General features: G+C 39.3%; 2 protein-coding genes and 1 long non-coding RNA gene across 4 annotated transcripts in view; 1 reads left to right on the forward strand and 2 right to left on the reverse strand.

The window, feature by feature from the left end:
- Positions 1–480: 480 nt before the first annotated feature.
- LOC127633732 (voltage-dependent anion-selective channel protein 2-like) lies at positions 481–9,028 on the reverse strand. The gene is made up of 9 exons (XM_052113012.1): positions 8,924–9,028; positions 7,079–7,150; positions 6,930–6,979; positions 5,429–5,581; positions 5,234–5,286; positions 4,921–5,148; positions 3,289–3,439; positions 1,919–1,976; positions 481–1,783 (listed from the first exon to the last, which is right to left on the reverse strand). Exons 2-9 carry the CDS (start codon positions 7,143–7,145, stop codon positions 1,692–1,694), a joined length of 852 nt encoding a protein of 283 aa, XP_051968972.1. The 5' UTR covers positions 7,146–7,150; positions 8,924–9,028; the 3' UTR covers positions 481–1,691.
- Positions 9,029–10,492: 1,464 nt separating this feature from the next.
- LOC127633722 (sphingomyelin synthase-related protein 1-like) overlaps positions 10,493–18,768 on the reverse strand; it is a 27,869-nt gene continuing 19,593 nt past the window's right edge. For both annotated transcript variants that reach the window (XM_052113002.1, XM_052113001.1), the window contains exons 4-7: positions 16,572–16,667; positions 16,057–16,174; positions 14,579–14,729; positions 10,493–12,925 (exon numbers count right to left, since the gene is read on the reverse strand). In XM_052113002.1, coding sequence (XP_051968962.1) covers positions 12,621–12,925; positions 14,579–14,729; positions 16,057–16,174; positions 16,572–16,667 — 670 coding nt within the window. In that variant the 3' untranslated portion in view covers positions 10,493–12,620. The remainder of the gene's footprint in view (positions 12,926–14,578; positions 14,730–16,056; positions 16,175–16,571; positions 16,668–18,768) is intronic.
- LOC127633741 (uncharacterized) lies at positions 17,418–18,614 on the forward strand. Its single transcript, XR_007969250.1, has 3 exons — positions 17,418–18,248; positions 18,342–18,527; positions 18,559–18,614. It is a non-coding gene; the product is annotated as an uncharacterized LOC127633741 (long non-coding RNA).

Raw genomic sequence — 18,768 nt, forward strand, 5'->3', positions numbered from 1 at the left:
TGATTATAACGATTAATAGTCAAAGAAATAATTGTGATTATGACGATTAATAGTCAAAGAAATAATTGCGATTATGACGATTAATTGTCGAAGGATTCCCAAATAAGTCATTTTTTTTATTTATTTTATAAATATGTATTTGAAGTCATCCATAATTTCCCAAATTAGCCCCTGGCCCACCCATATCTCAAATAACCGCGATCAGACGATCATTTAATAGTCGCGACAGGCCTATCTAGATGCAAATCTGAAAAACACAGAATCGCAATAATGTTGCAATGATCGCTATGAAATAAAGCTTTTCTTTTTTCAGTCTCCATAGTATTTATATTCATATTTCATTTACGCCTTTGGATGATTAAAATCCATTCGGTTTTACAATTTCACGAGCAAATTTGACTGATAAATCGCGCTGTTTGTGGAATTCTCCAAATTTGTCTGAGCTAGCAACAGTAACCAAGGGAGTGGAGCTTAGTGAAGGGTCATTTGAATGCAGCATATCCAGTTTAAAGACTTTATTGCAAAGGTTGACATACACAAGAGTGCTTGCGCGGGTCGCGAGTGTTTCGTGTTTTCTTGTGAACAGACAAGACACAGTTTAGGCTCTCCAAACATCCCACACCGAGAGAACCCGCTATGACATCACAATGAAGCTGAACACCACCAACGTCAACACACAAATGCAGCAGGAATAAAACACGTTCATGTGCAGATTTTGGTCATCTCTAAAGCAGGAGAAGATTTGATTGTGCATTCGAAGCAATAATAATATTAAAGAAACATTTCAACATTCCAAAATAAACGATGTCATTATGTATTCACTCTCATGCCGTTCCAAACCCGTACGCATTCTTTTTCTTTGGATCGCAAAAGGAGAATATTTTAAGTCTCTTTACGCACCTTTTTTCCGAGGATTACAGATACTTGAGCGGTCGCGTCGTGTTCGGTTTCATGAGAACGAATATCACAAGAACCGCGGGACATCTATGATTTATACGGCGCCCGTTGGAGCACCGGGAGGATATTTGTGCATTTTTGCATTCCCTCACAATGGTTTTGCATTGCTTCACAATACCTTTGTTCATCCCTTATGTACATTAATCATGGTTTTAATGCAGTAACTATAGATTTACTATAATAACACCATGGTTAATTAATGGTCTGTCGGTACCAGTTTTTGGGGGGGCAGGTTTTCATTGAATAAAGACTCAAATTTGTGTCTGTTCCCCACACATAGCTACTGTATGTCTTTAAATAGTTGGTGCACAATTCATAATTCGTTCTTAACAATCGTGGTCACTATGAACTGTCGTTTTACGGATAGCAGATGCATAAAGAGTCTTATTTGGAACGACATGAGGGTGAGTATATGATGACAGAATTTTCCCTTTTGATGTTCTCAAAACATGCCGATCTCCTCTCAGTATGAACGGAGGATGATAATGTTAAGAAAGCCATTACAGATGGGAAGCGTTGGTTTGGGGAGAGAAGTATTTCAGGATAGTGTCAAATATATAAGACGACACACAATGTTTAGGTTTGGCTTCGGCATTCAGTTTAAACTGAAGGAGTGACTGTGATCTATCAGCAAACAGATGCATGTCTGGATATCGCACTCTTAACTATCCAGATGAGCCAGAAATACACAATGGTAGACGTCTGCTGGCGAATGGGATGGGTTGCGATGGGTGTTACGCCTCCAGCTCGAGTCCCAGACCCAGTTTATGGCCTCCAGCGTTGATGCACTTTCCATCCACCAGGGCGGATAGAGTCAGCTTCACTCCTGAACACACACACACACACACACACACACACACACACACACACACACACACACACATATATTAACAAGTGGATCATGGATCATGCTTCACCCCAAAATGTCTATATATTGCTCATAAAACACGTACAAACGTACCTGGTCTTAAAGTCTGAGTGTAGCCAATTCCAACCAGGCTGGCATTATTCACTTTAGCCTGAGAGGCAAATAAAAATGCTGTTTAGTGACAGAAAAGTGTCTTTACAATACTGCATGTACAACACGTTCTTTGTAAGCTTACAAAACAGTTTGCGTGTGACATATACAGCGTTCCCACGGTCATGGGAAAAATTGGGGATTTTAAAATGCGTTTTCCCGGCTTGTAGAAGTCATCGAAAACGGGTCATGGGTATCTCAGCAAGTATTGATGCTGACTATCACACATGGAGTCATGAGTTTGAATCCAGGGCGTGCTGAGTGACTCCAGCCAGGTCTCCTTAGCAACCAAATAGGCCCGGTTGCTAGGGAGGGTAGAGTCACATGGGGTAACCTCCTCGTGGTCGCGACAATGTGGTTCTCGCTCTCGGTGGGGCACGTGGTGAGTTGCGCGTGGATGCCGCGGAGAATAGCGCGAAGCCTCCACTTTTTTTCATTTGGTAATTTCTTTTTTTAATTTAATGCTTTTTTTCGTTTGGAATTTTTTTTTTTTTTAATTTAATGCTTTTTTCATTTGGTAATTAATTTAATGCTTTTTTCGTTTTGTAATTTTTTTTAATTTAATGCTTTTTTCATTTCGTAATTAATTTTTTTAATTTAATGCTTTTTTTCGTTTGGTAATTAATTTTTTTAATTTAATGCTTTTTTTCATTTCGTAATTAATTTTTTTAATTTAATGCTTTTTTCCGTTTGGAAATAATTGTTTTAATTTAATGCTTTTTTCCGTTTGGAAATAATTTTTTTAATTTAATGCTTTTTTTCATTTCGTAATTAATTTTTTTAATTTAATGCTTTTTTCCGTTTGGAAATAATTTTTTTAATTTAATGCTTTTTTCGTTTGGTAATAATAGTTTTTAATTTAATGCTTTTTTCGTTTGGTAATAATAGTTTTTAATTTAATGCTTTTTTTCGTTTCATAATTATTTTTTTTTATTTAACGCTTTTTTCGTTTGGTAATACATTTTTTAATTTTATGCTTTTTTTCGTTTGGTAATTAATTATTTTAATTTAATACTTTTTTTGTTTATTAATTAACGGTATCATACTACTATTGCTTATTATATTACTTAATGTGGAAATATAGTTGTTTTTCAGTATTGAAATATAATGAGTAATGGCCATTTTGCTTTCATGCATCAGAAAAACAATATTTTTACCCAGTCCTACTGAAAACTTTCGGAGTTTAGTCCTCTCCTTGCAACGCCCAAGACAGAGAAGTCATGGAAATTAATGTGTCAATAGGATATAATTATGCAGGTCCACAAGCAAAAGAGTCCAGATTAATGTTTGAGATGTGCCACAGTAAAACTCACACTGATAGACGCGCTGGAGTCCAGCATGTATTTGGCAGCGATGCCGAAGCGTGTGCTGTTACTGCCGGTGGTCCAGGCCAGATTCACCGCCGTCTCCAGGGTATCGTTCACCTTCTGATAAATGGAGCCGCCAAACTCTGTGCCATCATTTCTACAACACAAAAATGAAATGAAGACATTCGTCTTTTCAAATCATAATTTCTAGCATTCTAAAATCCCACATGGAGGACCTGACCCAAATTTCTTTTGTCCAGTTCAATTCAATTACTCAAAATCACAATATTTATCATTAACTACGTTTCCATCCAAAAAACGTGCGGAAAACGTTTAGCGCATCAAAGTTGTCGATCATCAGCTTTTTTTTTTGTGGAACACTTACAGCCCAATTCTATTAAATTATTGTTTAGTTTAACTTTTGAAAAAATGCCGACAAAATCCCCTGTATTAAATAAAATAAATTACCAAACGAAAAAAGCATTAAATTAAAAAAAATTAATTACGAAACGAAAAAAAAAGCATTAAATTAAAAAAAAATAATTACCAAACGAAAAAAGCATTAAATAAAAATAATTAATTACGAAACGAAAAAGCATTAAATTAAAAAAAAATAATTACCAAACGAAAAAAGCATTAAATAAAAATAATTAATTACGAAACGAAAAAAAGCATTAAATAAAAAAAAATTATTTACCAAACGAAAAAAGCATTAAATTAAAAAAATAAAATCACAAAACGAAAAAAAGCATTAAATTAAAAACAATTAATTACGAAACGAAAAAGCATTAAATTAAAAAATGAATCACAAAACGAAAAAAGCATTAAATAAAAAAAATAAAATCACAAAACGAAAAAAAGCATTAAATTAAAAAAAATAATTACGAAACGAAAAAAAAGCATTAAATAAAAAAAATTAATTACGAAACGAAAAAAGCATTAAATTAAAAAATGAATCACAAAACGAAAAAAGCATTAAATAAAAAAAATAAAATCACAAAACGAAAAAAGCATTAAATTAAAAAAAATAATTACGAAACGAAAAAAAAGCATTAAATAAAAAAAATTAATTACGAAACGAAAAAAGCATTAAATAAAAAAAATAAAATCACAAAATGAAAAAAAGCATTAAATTAAAAACAATTAATTACCAAACGAAAAAAGCATTAAATTAAAAAAATAAAATCACAAAACGAAAAAAAGCATTAAATTAAAAAAAATTAATTACGAAACGAAAAAAGCATTAAATTAAAAAATGAATCACAAAACGAAAAAGAAAAGCATTAAATAAAAAAAAAATAATTACCAAATTAAAAAAGCATTAAATAAAAATAAAATGTAAAAAAATTACAAAACGAAAAAAGCATTAAATTAAAAAATGAATTACCAAACAAAAAAAAGCATTAAATTAACAAAATAAATTAGCAATTGAAATTTTTTTTTTTTAGACCTATATATATGCCTTTTCTTTACACAAACTTAAATTATCCGTACCTTGTTCTGTAGATGAATAAAGTCGTCTGAATGACTCTCAGAATGTTCTAGACTTTTCTCAAGAATATAAACTATCAGAACAATTTCTCCAATGATGAGTTCACTTTCTGAAAACCAGCTTTTCAAAGACAGCGCTGTACTCACACATTGGTGTGCAGTTGGAAATCACCGGTCTTGTATCCGATTGCAAAGTTGCTGCCAGTCATTTTGGACTTGGCGGAGTCAAAGGTCATCTGGTAGCCGGCGAGCCAGCCCTCGTATCCCACCACAGCGGCTCCGTGAATCGCAGGACCGGCAAAGTCAAAATCCACATCACAGCCCACGTTTACATAGTCACGCTTATAGGCCGTCTTCACTTTGCCACTCTTCTTGCTATTCAAATAACAGAAGCTACAGTTAAAATCACCTCATCTACTGCTCACGAGGCTCATGATGTGGCCTTTAATCGCCATCATACCCAGTGTTCGGTGAGAAGGTCGTGTCAAAGGTCAGCTTCAGTCCTTTAGTGATCTGTCAAACACAAATGCAGAAAGTGACATGTTAGGCAGACTGTTCCACAGAAGGAGAGTCATACGGGTTTGGAACAACATGACGATGAGTAATGATGATTTTGCGTGCTTTCTGTATTTTTGTGATGCGTGTGCGTCTATACCTGGTCTTCCACGGTGATCTCCGTGCCGAGCGTGTTGTCGGTGTTCCACTTCTCAGTGAACGTCAGTCCGTATTCGGCCCACTTGTACTTGGTCTCCAGGTTCCCACCGACCTTGTTTGTGTCCATGTTCGACGAGCCGCACGTTTTGAATTCCTGTTCAGGAAAAGAGCGACAAATCTCAACAAAATGTCTTGCTTATATACAAATAAATTCAATACTTCATAATAATATTATTATAATTCATTATTATTAATATACATTTAATAATAATTCATTTTATAATCATTAAAACAGTTTATTCTATAATTGATGCAAAAAAGTTTTTTTATTGAAACAAATTTCACTGAAAACAATAAACGTGTATTTTTATTACCGTTTATATATATATATATATATATATAAAAACAGTAACTTCATAAAATAAACACATTTTGCCATCTGGTGCAAAATAAAAGATAAATTACATGACTTGAAAAATCATGTAATGACAAGTATTACCAGTAGGTGGCAGCAGAGACCCACTAATTCATTTCTGGTTGTAACTAGATGCATTAGTGTGTGTGTTGTGCATCGGGGATGTGTTATAGTCTCACCGCTGAATTTCTGTGTTCTGCATAGTGGCAGAATTATTGATTTTATAATAATTAAATCAGTTTATTCAATAATAACGGTCTTTTTTTATGCTGTTGTACAATTATTATATATATATTTTTTTTCAATTGAAAACTTAATTTCATCAAATTTGACTGAAAACAATAAACGTGTAATTTTATTACCGTTTTTATAAAAAAATTCAAAACAAAAAACGCTAACTTCATAAAATAAAAACACTCAAGTTGTGCGTTTTTGGGGGGGATTTAATGCTATTTCGATGCTATATCACCTTTACATTTCTCAATTATCACTACTAAATATGTAGATTTCACTACAGTAAAAACCTGTATTTATGTAGGTTGAAACATGAAGAAAATAAGAAAATTTGTCATATATTGGGGGCAGATTGTTGCCATCTGGTGCAAAAAATAAATAATGTAATGACAAGTATTACCAGTAGGTGGCAGCAGAGACCCACTAATTCATTTCTGGTTGTAACTAGATGCATTAGTGTGTGTGTTGTGCATCGGGGATGTGTTATAGTCTCACCGCTTAATTTCTGTGTTCTGCATAGTGGCGGAATTATTGATTTTATTTGACAACCCCCCATCCCCCATCCACCCATTCGTTTGCTATAGCCGGGACATTTGACTGTGACTAACACAAGTGTTGCTTTTGTTGTCACGTGGCCTAATCTCATCGAATCCAGTCCAAATTAGTTTTTGTGTGTTCAGATGGCAAATAAATTCAAGTAACCAAGCCTCGAGCCACTCAGATGGTGTATACCATTTCTATTAAAGAAATAAAATTGATTTCGGTCAAAAATGACCAACCAGTGCACAAGTGTTCATGACAATCACCCTGGCGAACATTTTGTCTTAAAATGTAAACGAAAGCTTTTACTTACCACTCCATTAGCAGACTTAGTTTTGACATCGAGTTTCACCATTCCAAAACCTTTCGTAAAGATAAAACAGTTCAAAATAAAGACAAATGTGAAAATAAATCAAATGTCTCGTGTAAGAAACACCAAAACTAGCTAAAAAACTGCGTTACCGTAGCCTTTATTGAAAACATCCTTCGCAGCCTTTCCAAGGTCTGCGTATGCTGGAGGAACAGCCATTATATCTGAAAATATAATAAAAAATATAGAAATCATCAGAGCTTCAAAGAATAACCACAGGCTCAAGATGAGTTGAATTTAGACTATGTTACATTTTTGTTTAGAGCTCATAGTGATTTGAACAAACCCCCCCCCCCCCCAAGTACTAAATGTGCATGAGACCGGCCTGGTATTTTTAGGCCGGCGCGTTCCCGAGATACAGCCATTCGAGTTCCGCGTCCACCGGAGGGCGTTCTCGCCGGGGTTTATTTATCAGGCCGTATCTCGGCTGCCCTTGGGGCTAGAGAGGACAGACCTTTCTAACGAGACCGGCCACGAGTCCGTGGTCGGTTGGTTCGGGAGATAGGGCAGGCGAAAGTCGCGGTTCTTCCGGGCCCCTATCTCCAGATCCGGGTGGGCTAGTGAGGCGAGCCAGGGTGGGTCCCGGGGTTCAGGAGCTAGAGGCGTAAGAGTGCAAAAGGCTATCTTGGGCCCCAGAGGGGCTAGCGAGTCGGGGCTCCTTGAGACGCATCAGAGCCCCAAATTGGGTGTCCCGGGGCCTCTCTGTTCCGGTGATCCTCTGGCGATGGTGTAATCCGAGGCCTGTATCTCGGAGACCCGGAGGGTCAGAGAGCAGAGGCTGGGCTCGTTCAAAGGGTCACAGCTAGCCGCGTCGGGTGAGCCAGTAACGGAGTCCCGTGTCGGTCCAGGAGGCATGGTCCTGAACGTGTCTATTGCAAGACAACCACTGGTCAATCTCGTTAACAGGGCAAACGGTAAAGGAAGTAGAGGCAGAAACTACTCAAATAATGAAATTCTTAAAGATCACAAATACGCTGACTATCACCGCTGGAGTTGCGAGTTCGGTTCCAGGGTGTGCTGAGTGACTCCAGCCAGGTCTCCTAAGCAACCAATTTGGCCCGGTTGCTAGGGAGGGTAGAGTCACATGGGGTAACCTCTCGTGGTGGTGATTAGTGGTTCTCTCAATGGGGCGTGTGGTGAGTTGTGTGTGGATCGTGGAGAGTAACACGAGCCTCCACATGCTGTGAGACTCCGCGGTGTCATGCACAACGAGAACATGAAACCGTTCTTTTAATTCTTTCAAATAAATCATATAAAATCACATAAATTATTCATGAACTGGCCAAAGCATTTAAAGGGGCGGCGTTAAATTAGAAAACATATATTTTAACATTAAATGTTAAATTTAGATATTAAATATAGTATTGTTTTATACAGAATTGTTCTATAGTCTATACAGTATTTAACGCAATTACATCAGAAGTAACTGTAATTAAATTACATAATTTTTTTTACGAGTAATCCCTTACTTTACTCTTTCCCCCCCCCTCAATGAAAATGTAATTTAATTACAGAAATGAATTACTTAGTAATTCATTACATCCAACAACACTGAGTCAATGACGCTTCTACAGAAAAACGGAAGTCATACGGGTTTAGAACAACATGAAGGTGAGTAAATGGTTGGAGATTTTCCATTTCTGGATAAACTATTCATTTTTAATTCTGAGTTAAGCTTAAAATGACAGAGGAAACACGTCTCGAACCATATTCAAAGTTGTGTCCCGTTAGAAGCAGTCAAAATTGTTAACAGTTAACAGCTGTAAAGGTAACTCTCTCATCCTCGGGCCGGAACATACCGGACCGGGACTTTGGCCTTGATCACTCCCGCCCGGCTCGGTTCGAACTGACCCGAATCATATTAAAACCACAGCTTCACTACACTAAATGCATACAAAGCAGATCTGAACGGTTCGATCAGTAGGAACAGCACTGACCTGATGATGTGGGACAGTTCGGGTCACTGCAGCAGAACCAGGCAGCGGGTCACTTGTGTAGTACGATCACAACGCTAATGTTAACACAGCAGCAGCGGCAGAACCCTTGCGGGTTGGCCGATATTATGCCTGACTTAAATAACACACTCCAGAAATATGGTGGTAGCAGTGGTAAACACTGTCGTAGTGGTATGAATGTATTCATGTATTTTCATTTGTAAAATTCTGTGTTAAATAAATACTGGGTGTTTGGATTAATTTAGTGTTCGCTTGAAACTGGCAGGCAGTGTTTGGGAGTGCCTTCAACGCAGTTATTGCCAGAGCCCTTCTAACTGTTGATCCTGTGGCGGTACACTGGCGAGGAGACTAGAGGCCGTTCTTTATAAATAGTAACTTACAGCCTTTACCATTAATCTTAAACATGTTTAACACTAAAAAAAACTTTTAGAATGAATTATGTGTAGAGTTTACTACGATAGAATTGCTGTTTTATAAAAGAAGACGCGGATGATTTTGCGGCAGATAGGTGTCAGTTTACGGCTATCCCCTTTCATTTGTATGGCATCCGCAAACGGTGACTTACTGTCGTGAGTCCTTAGTTGACCATCACTCTCAGTACGATCAATAATTAAAAGAATATCTGTTGTTATCTCTGTAATTAAAATAATTTCTGGTTATTACCATGTTAACCACCAAGAAGTTGCTCTAGCAACATTATAAATTCCACAATGATACTGTTCAATACATAGATATCTATGGTTCAAAGCAAGAAACGGCATGTTTTTGTATATAATATTTATTATATTATGATTATTTAAACATTTTATTAAAGGAATATTCTAGGTTCAATACAAGTTAAGCTCATTCAACAGCATTTGTTGCATAATATTGATCACCACAAAAAAATAAAAACGGTATTATTTGAACTACAAAGAAGTTTAATTTGTAATTTTACCACCGTTTTTATGGATTATTTATGTCGTCATGGCATGAAGTTGTAAAATTGCCTATATCACTGCACAGATGTGGTTAGTAAGTGATTGACACACATGTTGTTTACGTCTTGTGTCTATACTTTTGAAACAGTTTGTATTTTAACGTTTATGGATTTGCCCCATTGACTTCCATTCTATGTGAGTCACTGGAACACAGTTTGTTTTGTGCGTGTGCTTTTTTCTCTCTAAATTAAGCATGTTACCACCAGGGCTGGACTGGGAAGAGAAATCGGCCTAGGATTTTACATAGCAACTGGTCCGGTTCGCTGTCCTTTTCGGCATATCGTGGCGCCATTTTGTGGTTCGTTCTGCTTATCGCGCCCTATTTGGCCTGTTTCGTGGGCCGACTCACCGGGAAAATGCCCGGTATGACAGATTACCAGTCCAGCCCTGGTTACCACGGAGACATAGCACATGTGGAGGCTTCGCGCTATTCTCTGCAGCACCCATGCATAACTCACCATGAGCCCCACCGAGAGCAAGAACCACATTATAGCGACCACGAGGAGGTTACCCCATGTGACTCTACCCTCCCTAGCAACCGGGCCAATTGGTTGCCTAGGAGACCTGACTGGAGTCACTCAGCACGCCCTGGATTCAAACTCGCGACTCCAGGTGTGATAGTCAGCGTCAATACTCGCTGAGATACCCAGACCCCCCCAGATGAGTGACAGTGACAACAAATATATAATACTAATATCCAAGTGTTATTAACATGATTTAAACGAGATCACATTTTAATTATGATTTTACAGCGTAACAATACATTTGTTGGAAAATATGTAAACAATAAACCGAGACACCTGTGCAGAAACAGACCAACCCACGGTGAATCTGAAGTTCTGCTTTAGTAAGCACAATTTTAATTGTTTATTTACTATTACAAGCAAAAAATGCAGTTTGGCAAGTACAGAAACGGCACTTTAACTTATAAATGTTATTGATAATGGCAGACACGTGGTGTTCTACACTGAGCATACTCAAACATGTCTACATCATCCTAAATCCCATCTGTGTCTAATAAAACACAAAAGAAAGTCCATGAGAGGCTGAATGGCATTTTCAAGCACTGCACAATGTCAACATGACCAACGATGAGCATGTATCTGTCATATTAATGTTACTTGTAACACTACAGATGTTGGAGTATGCTACATATGCATTGATTGAACCTTTTAAAAATTAAGTATAAATATCACAATTATTTGGCGAGACAGAAGACTAAATAAAGAGGCTAACTATATTCCTAATCCCCCAAGCCAGCTTTTATAATAATATCCTTCATTTGCCTAAATTTTAAAACACTTTAAATGTAATATTATACACTTTAAAAGATGGAAATGTCAAATAGTAATTGAATTCTCCATTAAAAACACACATGAAATCCAACGCTCAACTCTCTGTGCTCAACACTAAAAAACTAAATAATAATATTAATAAAAAAAAAAATGAGCCTATTTTTAAGATTTACGCATTTCAGTTTCATATCAAAATTCCATCAAATTAAATGGTACAAAATTAAAATGAGTAAAATTGTAATTTTTTTTATTTTACTCTATTTTTATATCATTATTTTTCTATAAAGATTACTCGATTCAATGCATTAACACTTAATTTATTTTTTATTAAAATCCTAATAACGCAACACAGAAAACCTCATTAAAACTCGCCCCGTTTCTGATATAAACATCCCTTTACACCATATACAGTATAAATCATTTAAGATAAAAACATCATCAAATTTAAGTCATTTACATTTTTTTGTAAACTTTCACAAAGTTACTATGGCCACCTTAACCATCAACAGTAAATCTCAAAATAAATCATAAATGTTTAACGACAACAAAAAATGACATTTGTAAATAAACAAAGACATACGGGCCAATCGCTGTTAAAGAAGATCATTTTCATTCAAGCATTTCAACGTTTTGGCAAGACTTACTTTTCAAATATACTCATTTAAAATAAGACAGAAACAAGGACACCTTTTTTTTTTTTTTTAGGATGAAATTTAGCAGAAAATTAATTTTCAGATACTAATACTGACAAAACCAAATCTATCGTACTATATAAACAAATGAGAAGTTCAAAATGTTAAGATGTTTCAGTCGAGTGGTGGTGGTGGTGGCGTAGTGCGCTAAAGCACATAACTGGTAAACTGGTAATCAGAAGGTTGCTGGTTTGACCCCCACAGTCACCACCATTGTGTCCTTGAGCAAGACACTTAACTCCAGGTTGCTCCAGGGGGATTGTCCCTGTATTAAATGCACTGTAAGGTCACTTTGGATAAAAGTGTCTGCCAAATGCATAAATGTTTCAAGGTTGAAATGTCTTTGGAAGAAATGAGGGCTTCATCATGTCAAGTATCTACTCTTATGAAACAAGGAAAAATGTATACTGCCAACTGTGCCATGCGAAGGGTTTTAAGATGCCTAAAAGTTTCCCTGCCAAGACCGCTTCAGATTCTGGCTAGAAAGTAAAGTCTTAAAACCCGAATGAAAGGTCGCGTCTGTTTCCACAGTGGAAAAATATGCAAAAAATCCACAATAATGGGCAAATTTGATCCCAATCCCTTTAGAAGACTGACACCGACCAGAGAAAGCGATTATAAATGTGCGTGTTCGATGCAGGCTTTGACGTCCATCATGGCAACGCAAGAATTTACGCAAGTGTGTGTGTGTGTGTGTGTGTGTGTGTGTGTGTTAGCCAATAAGCCTTTTGAGTAAGTTGGGTCGTGTGAACGGCCAGCAGTACTCGTTCGGAACAGGTCCATTAACATTACTCTCAAAGAAGGAGAACATGGGGAACCAGATTCGCGCACGGCGGCTCTGCTGGTACGCCCGTGTGTTGGCCAGCGTGTGGTAATACAGGAAGAGTCTGGTGGTGATGTAGAACGCGATGAAGACGTCGATGGAGTAATGCTCGTGAGCGGCCAGGATGAAGAAGATCCCGAACAGGTTGAGAACCCACGAGAGTGTGTGGATGAAATTCCAGCTGCGCGGCGTGTCTGAAAGAGACGAGAGAGAGAGACGGAAGACTTAAAAACGAATATCACACAGAAAACAACGTGAAGGGTTCTTCATCAAGGGCGGAGAAGATATCTGTAGGTCAAAATGTAGATATAAAATTTGGCGATTATATTATGGGGCTTTTCCAGAGCTCGACTAGGCTTGGCTCGCTTTTTGGGGGTTTCCCACTGTGGATAGTACCTGGTACTTTTTTAGTACCACCTCGGTCGAGGTTCCAAGCGAGCCGAGCCGATGCTAAATGTGACGTCAAAACCCTGCAGATCACTGATTGGTCAGAGAGAATCGCCACTACCAGCGTCACACGGGACATCAACCCGCTAGTTTTAAAGTTAGCTATCATAGCTATATGTTAGTATCAATTGTTCACGCGACTTTTGAATTGTAAAAAGAAATGGCTGTGCGCAAAACCACACCATGGTCAATAAACGAGGTGCAGACGTTCCTCTCGTTAGCGACAAATTAAACGACGCAAACCGATAAAGTCTCTCAGGAAGTGTCTCAGCTGTTGGCTGCACACGGCTACCACCGGACCTCCCAACAGTGTAGGGAAAAGTTAAATAATACTTATGCGTGACTACAGAACCATCAAGGAAATGTGGAAGTGGTTCGACCAAACGGACGCTATCTAGACCGGCGAGCAATGGGACGGAGAGTGTTGTTGGAGTCCACGATGGAGGATGGGACGTTTTGTTACGTTAACTCTATATTCGGCTTGAAAGCTTCACTTTATTTAGTTGAGCAGCTACTGGAAACTTCTAAAACAATCAGGTCAATTTAACTGTTGCAATTGTGTAAAATTACTATCAACAACTGCTATATGCAGCACAATGAGCTAGCAGCTAACAGCTAGCGGTCATGATATTGTTTATTGTTTTGTGTCACGTTTAAGATGATGTCACGGCACATCTATGACGATCTGCCTATAATCCCACCCACGTTGAGGCGGCACTAAACTGCAGTGGAAAAGCAAGCTCAGAAAAGTAAAGCGAGTCGAACCGTAACGTGCCATTAGACATCATTCACAACTCATGTCATCCGTGTGTCGGATAATGTTTATTTGCAATGCAAACTCTTTTAGCATAGGTGTGACAAAAACAACATTTGAAAATTTGTAACAGTTGACACATTTTAACAGGTATATCAATGGATGCGCTAAATCCCGGAACAGTGCACATGACACATTCTGACCAATGAGGGGACAGTTTGCTCACATTGACAAAGTTTTGGACCGTTTTGAAAAGCTGCATTGTGCACGCGAACCGATCCAATGACAAAATGCAACATTGTAACAATTATAGCCCCTGTTTCGGAACAAATCAAAGGAGCTACAGGTCTGAAAATAATCATGACCACGAGGAGGTTACCCCATGTGACTCTACCCTCCCTAGCAACCGGGCCAATTTTGTTGCTAAGGAGACCTGGCTGGATTCACTCCATGCACAGCAGTAAATAGCAGTCATAAATAAATAAGAATGGGGCAACTGACCGGCCCACCGGTAAAATGCCTGTTGCACCAGATGCCCAATCCTTCACTGTCTGTAGTCATTATAAAGAGCTTTAAATAAAAACAAATGAAGTCTATGGCATGTGTGTGTGTGTGTGTGTGTGTGTGTGTGTGTGTTTGTACTTACATTCTGTGACAAAGAAGTTGAGCATAGTGATAACGACAGTATGTCCACTGAACATGTAATCTCCACATGTATGGACTCCAGAGAGGGTCATTCCAAACCCGCTCCATATGGCCACGGCGCGCTGAAGCTTCGCCCACATGTCACCGTATATCTAAAACACACACACACACACACATGCACGCACACACACGCACACACACGCACACAAAGAACATTACCATTACGGACTTGCTGTAGAATATCCTTTAGTGTACCATGAAAAACACTGAACTACTTTCTGTATATACAATGTGTTTACTGATGTAGTGTGTGATGTTACAGACTGTGTGTGTTTATGTGTGTGTGTGTTGTTACAGAGAGTGTGTGTGTGAGATGTTACAGAGTGTGTGTGTGTGTTGTTACAGAGAGTGTGTGTGTGAGATGTTACAGAGTGTGTGTGTGTGTTGTTACAGAGAGTGTGTGTGTGAGATGTTACAGAGTGTGTGTGTGTGTTGTTACAGAGAGTGTGTGTGTGAGATGTTACAGAGTGTGTGTGTGTGTTGTTACAGAGAGTGTGTGTGTGTGTGTGTGTGTGATGTTACAGAGTGTGTGTGATGTTACAGAGAGTGTGTGTGTGTGATGTTACAGAGAATGTGTGTGTGTGATGTTACAGAGTGTGTGTGTGTGTGTGTTGTGATTTTACAGAGAGTGTGTGTGATGTTACAGAGTGTGTGTGTCTATGTGTGTGTGTGATGTTACAGAGAGATGTGTGTGTGTGTGTGTGTTGTTAAAGAGTGTGTGTGTCTATGTGTGTGTGTGATGTTACAGAGAATGTGTGTGTGTGATGTTACAGAGTGTGTGTGTGTGTTTGTGATGTTACAGAGAGTGTGTGTGATGTTACAGAGTGTGTGTGTGTGTTTGTGATGTTACAGAGAGTGTGTGTGATGTTACAGAGTGTGTGTGTGTGTTTGTGATGTTACAGAGAGTGTGTGTGATGTTAAAGAGTGTGTGTGTTTGTGATGTTACAGAGTGTGTTTGTGTGTGTGTTGTTAAAGAGTGTGTGTGTCTATGTGTGTGTGTGATGTTACAGAGTGTGTGTGTGTGTGATGTTACAGAGTGTGTGTGTGTGTGTGTGTGATGTTACAGAGTGTGTGTGTGTGATGTTACAGAGAGTGTGTGTGATGTTACAGAGAGTGTGTGTTTGTGATGTTACAGAGAGTGTGTGTGATGTTACAGAGAGTGTGTGTTTGTGATGTTACAGAGAGTGTGTGTGATGTTACAGAGTGTGTGTGTTTGTGATGTTACAGAGAGTGTGTGTGTGTGATGTTACAGAGAGTGTGTGTGTGTGATGTTACAGAGAGTGTGTGTGATGTTACAGAGAGTGTGTGTTTGTGATGTTACAGAGAGTGTGTGTGATGTTACAGAGTGTGTGTGTTTGTGATGTTACAGAGAGTGTGTGTGTGTGATGTTACAGAGAGTGTGTGTGTGTGTGTCCGTACCTTCCCAGTGCACTGCAGGTGTTGACCCGGTACAGAGAGAGACGTCACAAACATAGTGATGCACCGCAGCATGAAAACTGTCCCAATGAGACTACACAACCGCCTCAACAGAATCGACCTGAAACACACACACACACACACACACACACACACACACACACACACACACACACACACACACGTGTGAAAGTGCATCAGGGATAAAGTGTCTTGAATGGACTGTTTTTTCATTTTTATTGAGCGATGTTGCCAGTTTCTCTTTCATTGCGAAAAGTCATCTCTGAGCTTCAACGGGTCACCTGACCCTCAGCACACTTGGCCTGGTTTTAAGGAATGCTCTGGGTTCAATACAAGGGCAACAAGATAATGATGATTGCGACAGAAAATGAGTTTAAACCATCCCTCAGGTTAAACGTTTTAAAAGGATGTAAAGCAGCATTTTTTTATTGTTTATGTACAAACTGTATTTTTAATTCAGATTATTCATTGCATTAGTGTGTGTTTGTGTGTGTTACCAGTGCTTATGAAGCAGCAGCACTAGCAGCCAAATAGAGCACAAGATCACGCCACATGCCTCCGCCATTGCAAAAGCCCATGGGATTCTGGGTACACTGTGGAAATAGAGAGAAACAGGCAAAAGTTCAAATTCAAGTTTATTTATCCATCCATCCATCCATCTTCAACCGCTTATCCAAGTCGGGTCGCGGGGGCAGCTGCTCCAGCAGGGGGCCCCAAACTTCCCTATCCCGAGCCACATTAACCAGCTCTGACTGGGGGACCCCGAGGCGTTCCCAGGCCAGTGTGGAGATGTAATCTCTCCACCTAATCCTGGGTCTTCCCGAGGCCTCCTCCCAGCTGGGCGTGCCTGAAACACCTCCCTAGGGGAGGCTGGCCAGGGGCATCCTTACCAGATGCCCAAACCACCTCAACTGACTCCTTTCGGCCAAAGGAGCAGCGGCTCTACTCCGAACTCCTCACGGATGACTGAGCTCCTCACCCTATCTCTAAGGGAGAAGCCCGCCACCCTTCTGAGGAAGCCCATTTCGGCCGCTTGTACTCGTGACCTAGTTCTTTCGGTCATGACCCAGCCTTCATGACCATAGGTGAGGGTAGGAACAAAAATTGACCGGTAGATCGAGAGCTTTGCCTTCCGGCTCAGCTCTCTTTTCAGTGACAACGGTGCGATAGAGCTGAGTGCAATACCGCCCCGCTGCCCCGATTCTCCTGCCAACCTCCCGCTCCATTGTCCCCTCACTCGTGAACAAGACCCCGAGGTACTTGAACTCCTTCACTTGGGGCAATACCTCCTTCCCTACCTGGAGTACGCACTCCATCGGTTTCCTAATAAAGTTTATTTATAAACCACTTAAAAACAACAAGTGTTGTAACCAAAGTGCAAGTTCAGAGGACAAAATGTAATCATGCTATAAACAGATGATGACTTCTGCTGCTGTTTACACTGGCGGACAAAAGTTTGAAATAATGTACAGAGTTTGCTGTTTCGGAAGGAAATTGGTATTTTAATTCCCCAAAGTGACTTTCAGGACATCACTATTTGAAAAAAGTCATTTTTGATCAAATCTAGACAGCAGCATCACTCCAACATCTTATCCTTGTGTTTTCATGCTAAATTGATAATTTGGTACATTTAAAATCACTTGCTATTATATCAAACACAGTTGAAAGATATTTTTTTTGAGTTGCCACAGTGTGCAATAGACCGGCATGTCTTAAGGTCAATATTAGATCAAAAATGGCCAAAAAAAACAGAGGATAAGTACATCAGAGTCTCTATTTTGAGAAATAGACACCTCACATGTCCTCCGCTGACAGCTTCATTGAATTCTACCCGCTCAACACCAGTTTCATGTACAACAGTAAAGAGAGACTCAGGAGGACTTATGGGAAGAATTGCAAAGAAAAAGCCACTTTTGAAACAGAAACACAGAAAGAAAAGGTTCGAGTGGACAAAGAAACACAGACATTGGACAACAGATCATTGGAAAAGAGTGTTACGGATCTTAACCCCATTGAGCTTTTGTGGGATCAGCTAGACTGTAAGGTGTGTGAGAAGTGCCCGACAAGACAGTCACATCTATGGCAAGTGCTACAGGAAGTGTGGGGTGAAAGGTCAAGTGCTACAGGAAGTGTGGGGTGAAAGGTCAAGTGCTACAGGAAGTGTGAGGTGAAGGGTCAATTGCTACAGGAAGTGTGGGGTGAAAGGTCAAGTGCTACAGGAAGTGTGGGGTGAAGGGTCAATTGCTACAGGAAGTGTGGGGTGAAAGGTCAAGTGCTACAGGAAGTGTGAGGTGAAGGGTCATGTGCTACAGGAAGTGTGAGGTGAAGGGTCAAGTGCTACAGGAAGTGTGGGGTGAAGGGTCAAGTGCTACAGGAAGTGTGGGGTGAAGGGTCAAGTGCTACAGGAAGTGTGGGGTGAAGGGTCAAGTGCTACAGGAAGTGTGAGGTGAAGGGTTAATTGCTACAGGAAGTGTGGGGTGAAAGGTCAAGTGCTACAGGAAGTGTGAGGTGAAGGGTCATGTGCTACAGGAAGTGTGGGGTGAAGGGTCACCCGAGTATCTGGACAAACTAACCGCTAGATTAACAAGGATGTGCAAAGCTGTCATTGCTGCGTGTGGAGGATTTTTTGATGAGAACACTTTGAAGTAGTTTAAGAAGTTCTGAACACTGAAATGAAGGGGTCTGAATACTTTC

This window comes from Xyrauchen texanus, chromosome 40 (assembly GCF_025860055.1).
Source record: "Xyrauchen texanus isolate HMW12.3.18 chromosome 40, RBS_HiC_50CHRs, whole genome shotgun sequence".
NCBI classification, from domain to species: domain Eukaryota; kingdom Metazoa; phylum Chordata; class Actinopteri; order Cypriniformes; family Catostomidae; genus Xyrauchen; species Xyrauchen texanus.

Excerpts from the sequence above, each read along its gene's own strand:
- LOC127633732 (XM_052113012.1), bottom strand. The coding sequence starts at position 7,145 with ATGGCTGTTCCTCCAGCATACGCAGACCTTGGAAAGGCTGCGAAGGAT. Across the intron at positions 5,287-5,428 it reads AGATCACCGTGGAAGACCAG|ATCACTAAAGGACTGAAGCT; the intron begins GTATAGACGCAC and ends TGTGTTTGACAG. Across the intron at positions 3,440-4,920 it reads TTCCAACTGCACACCAATGT|AAATGATGGCACAGAGTTTG; the intron begins GTGAGTACAGCG and ends TTTGTGTTGTAG.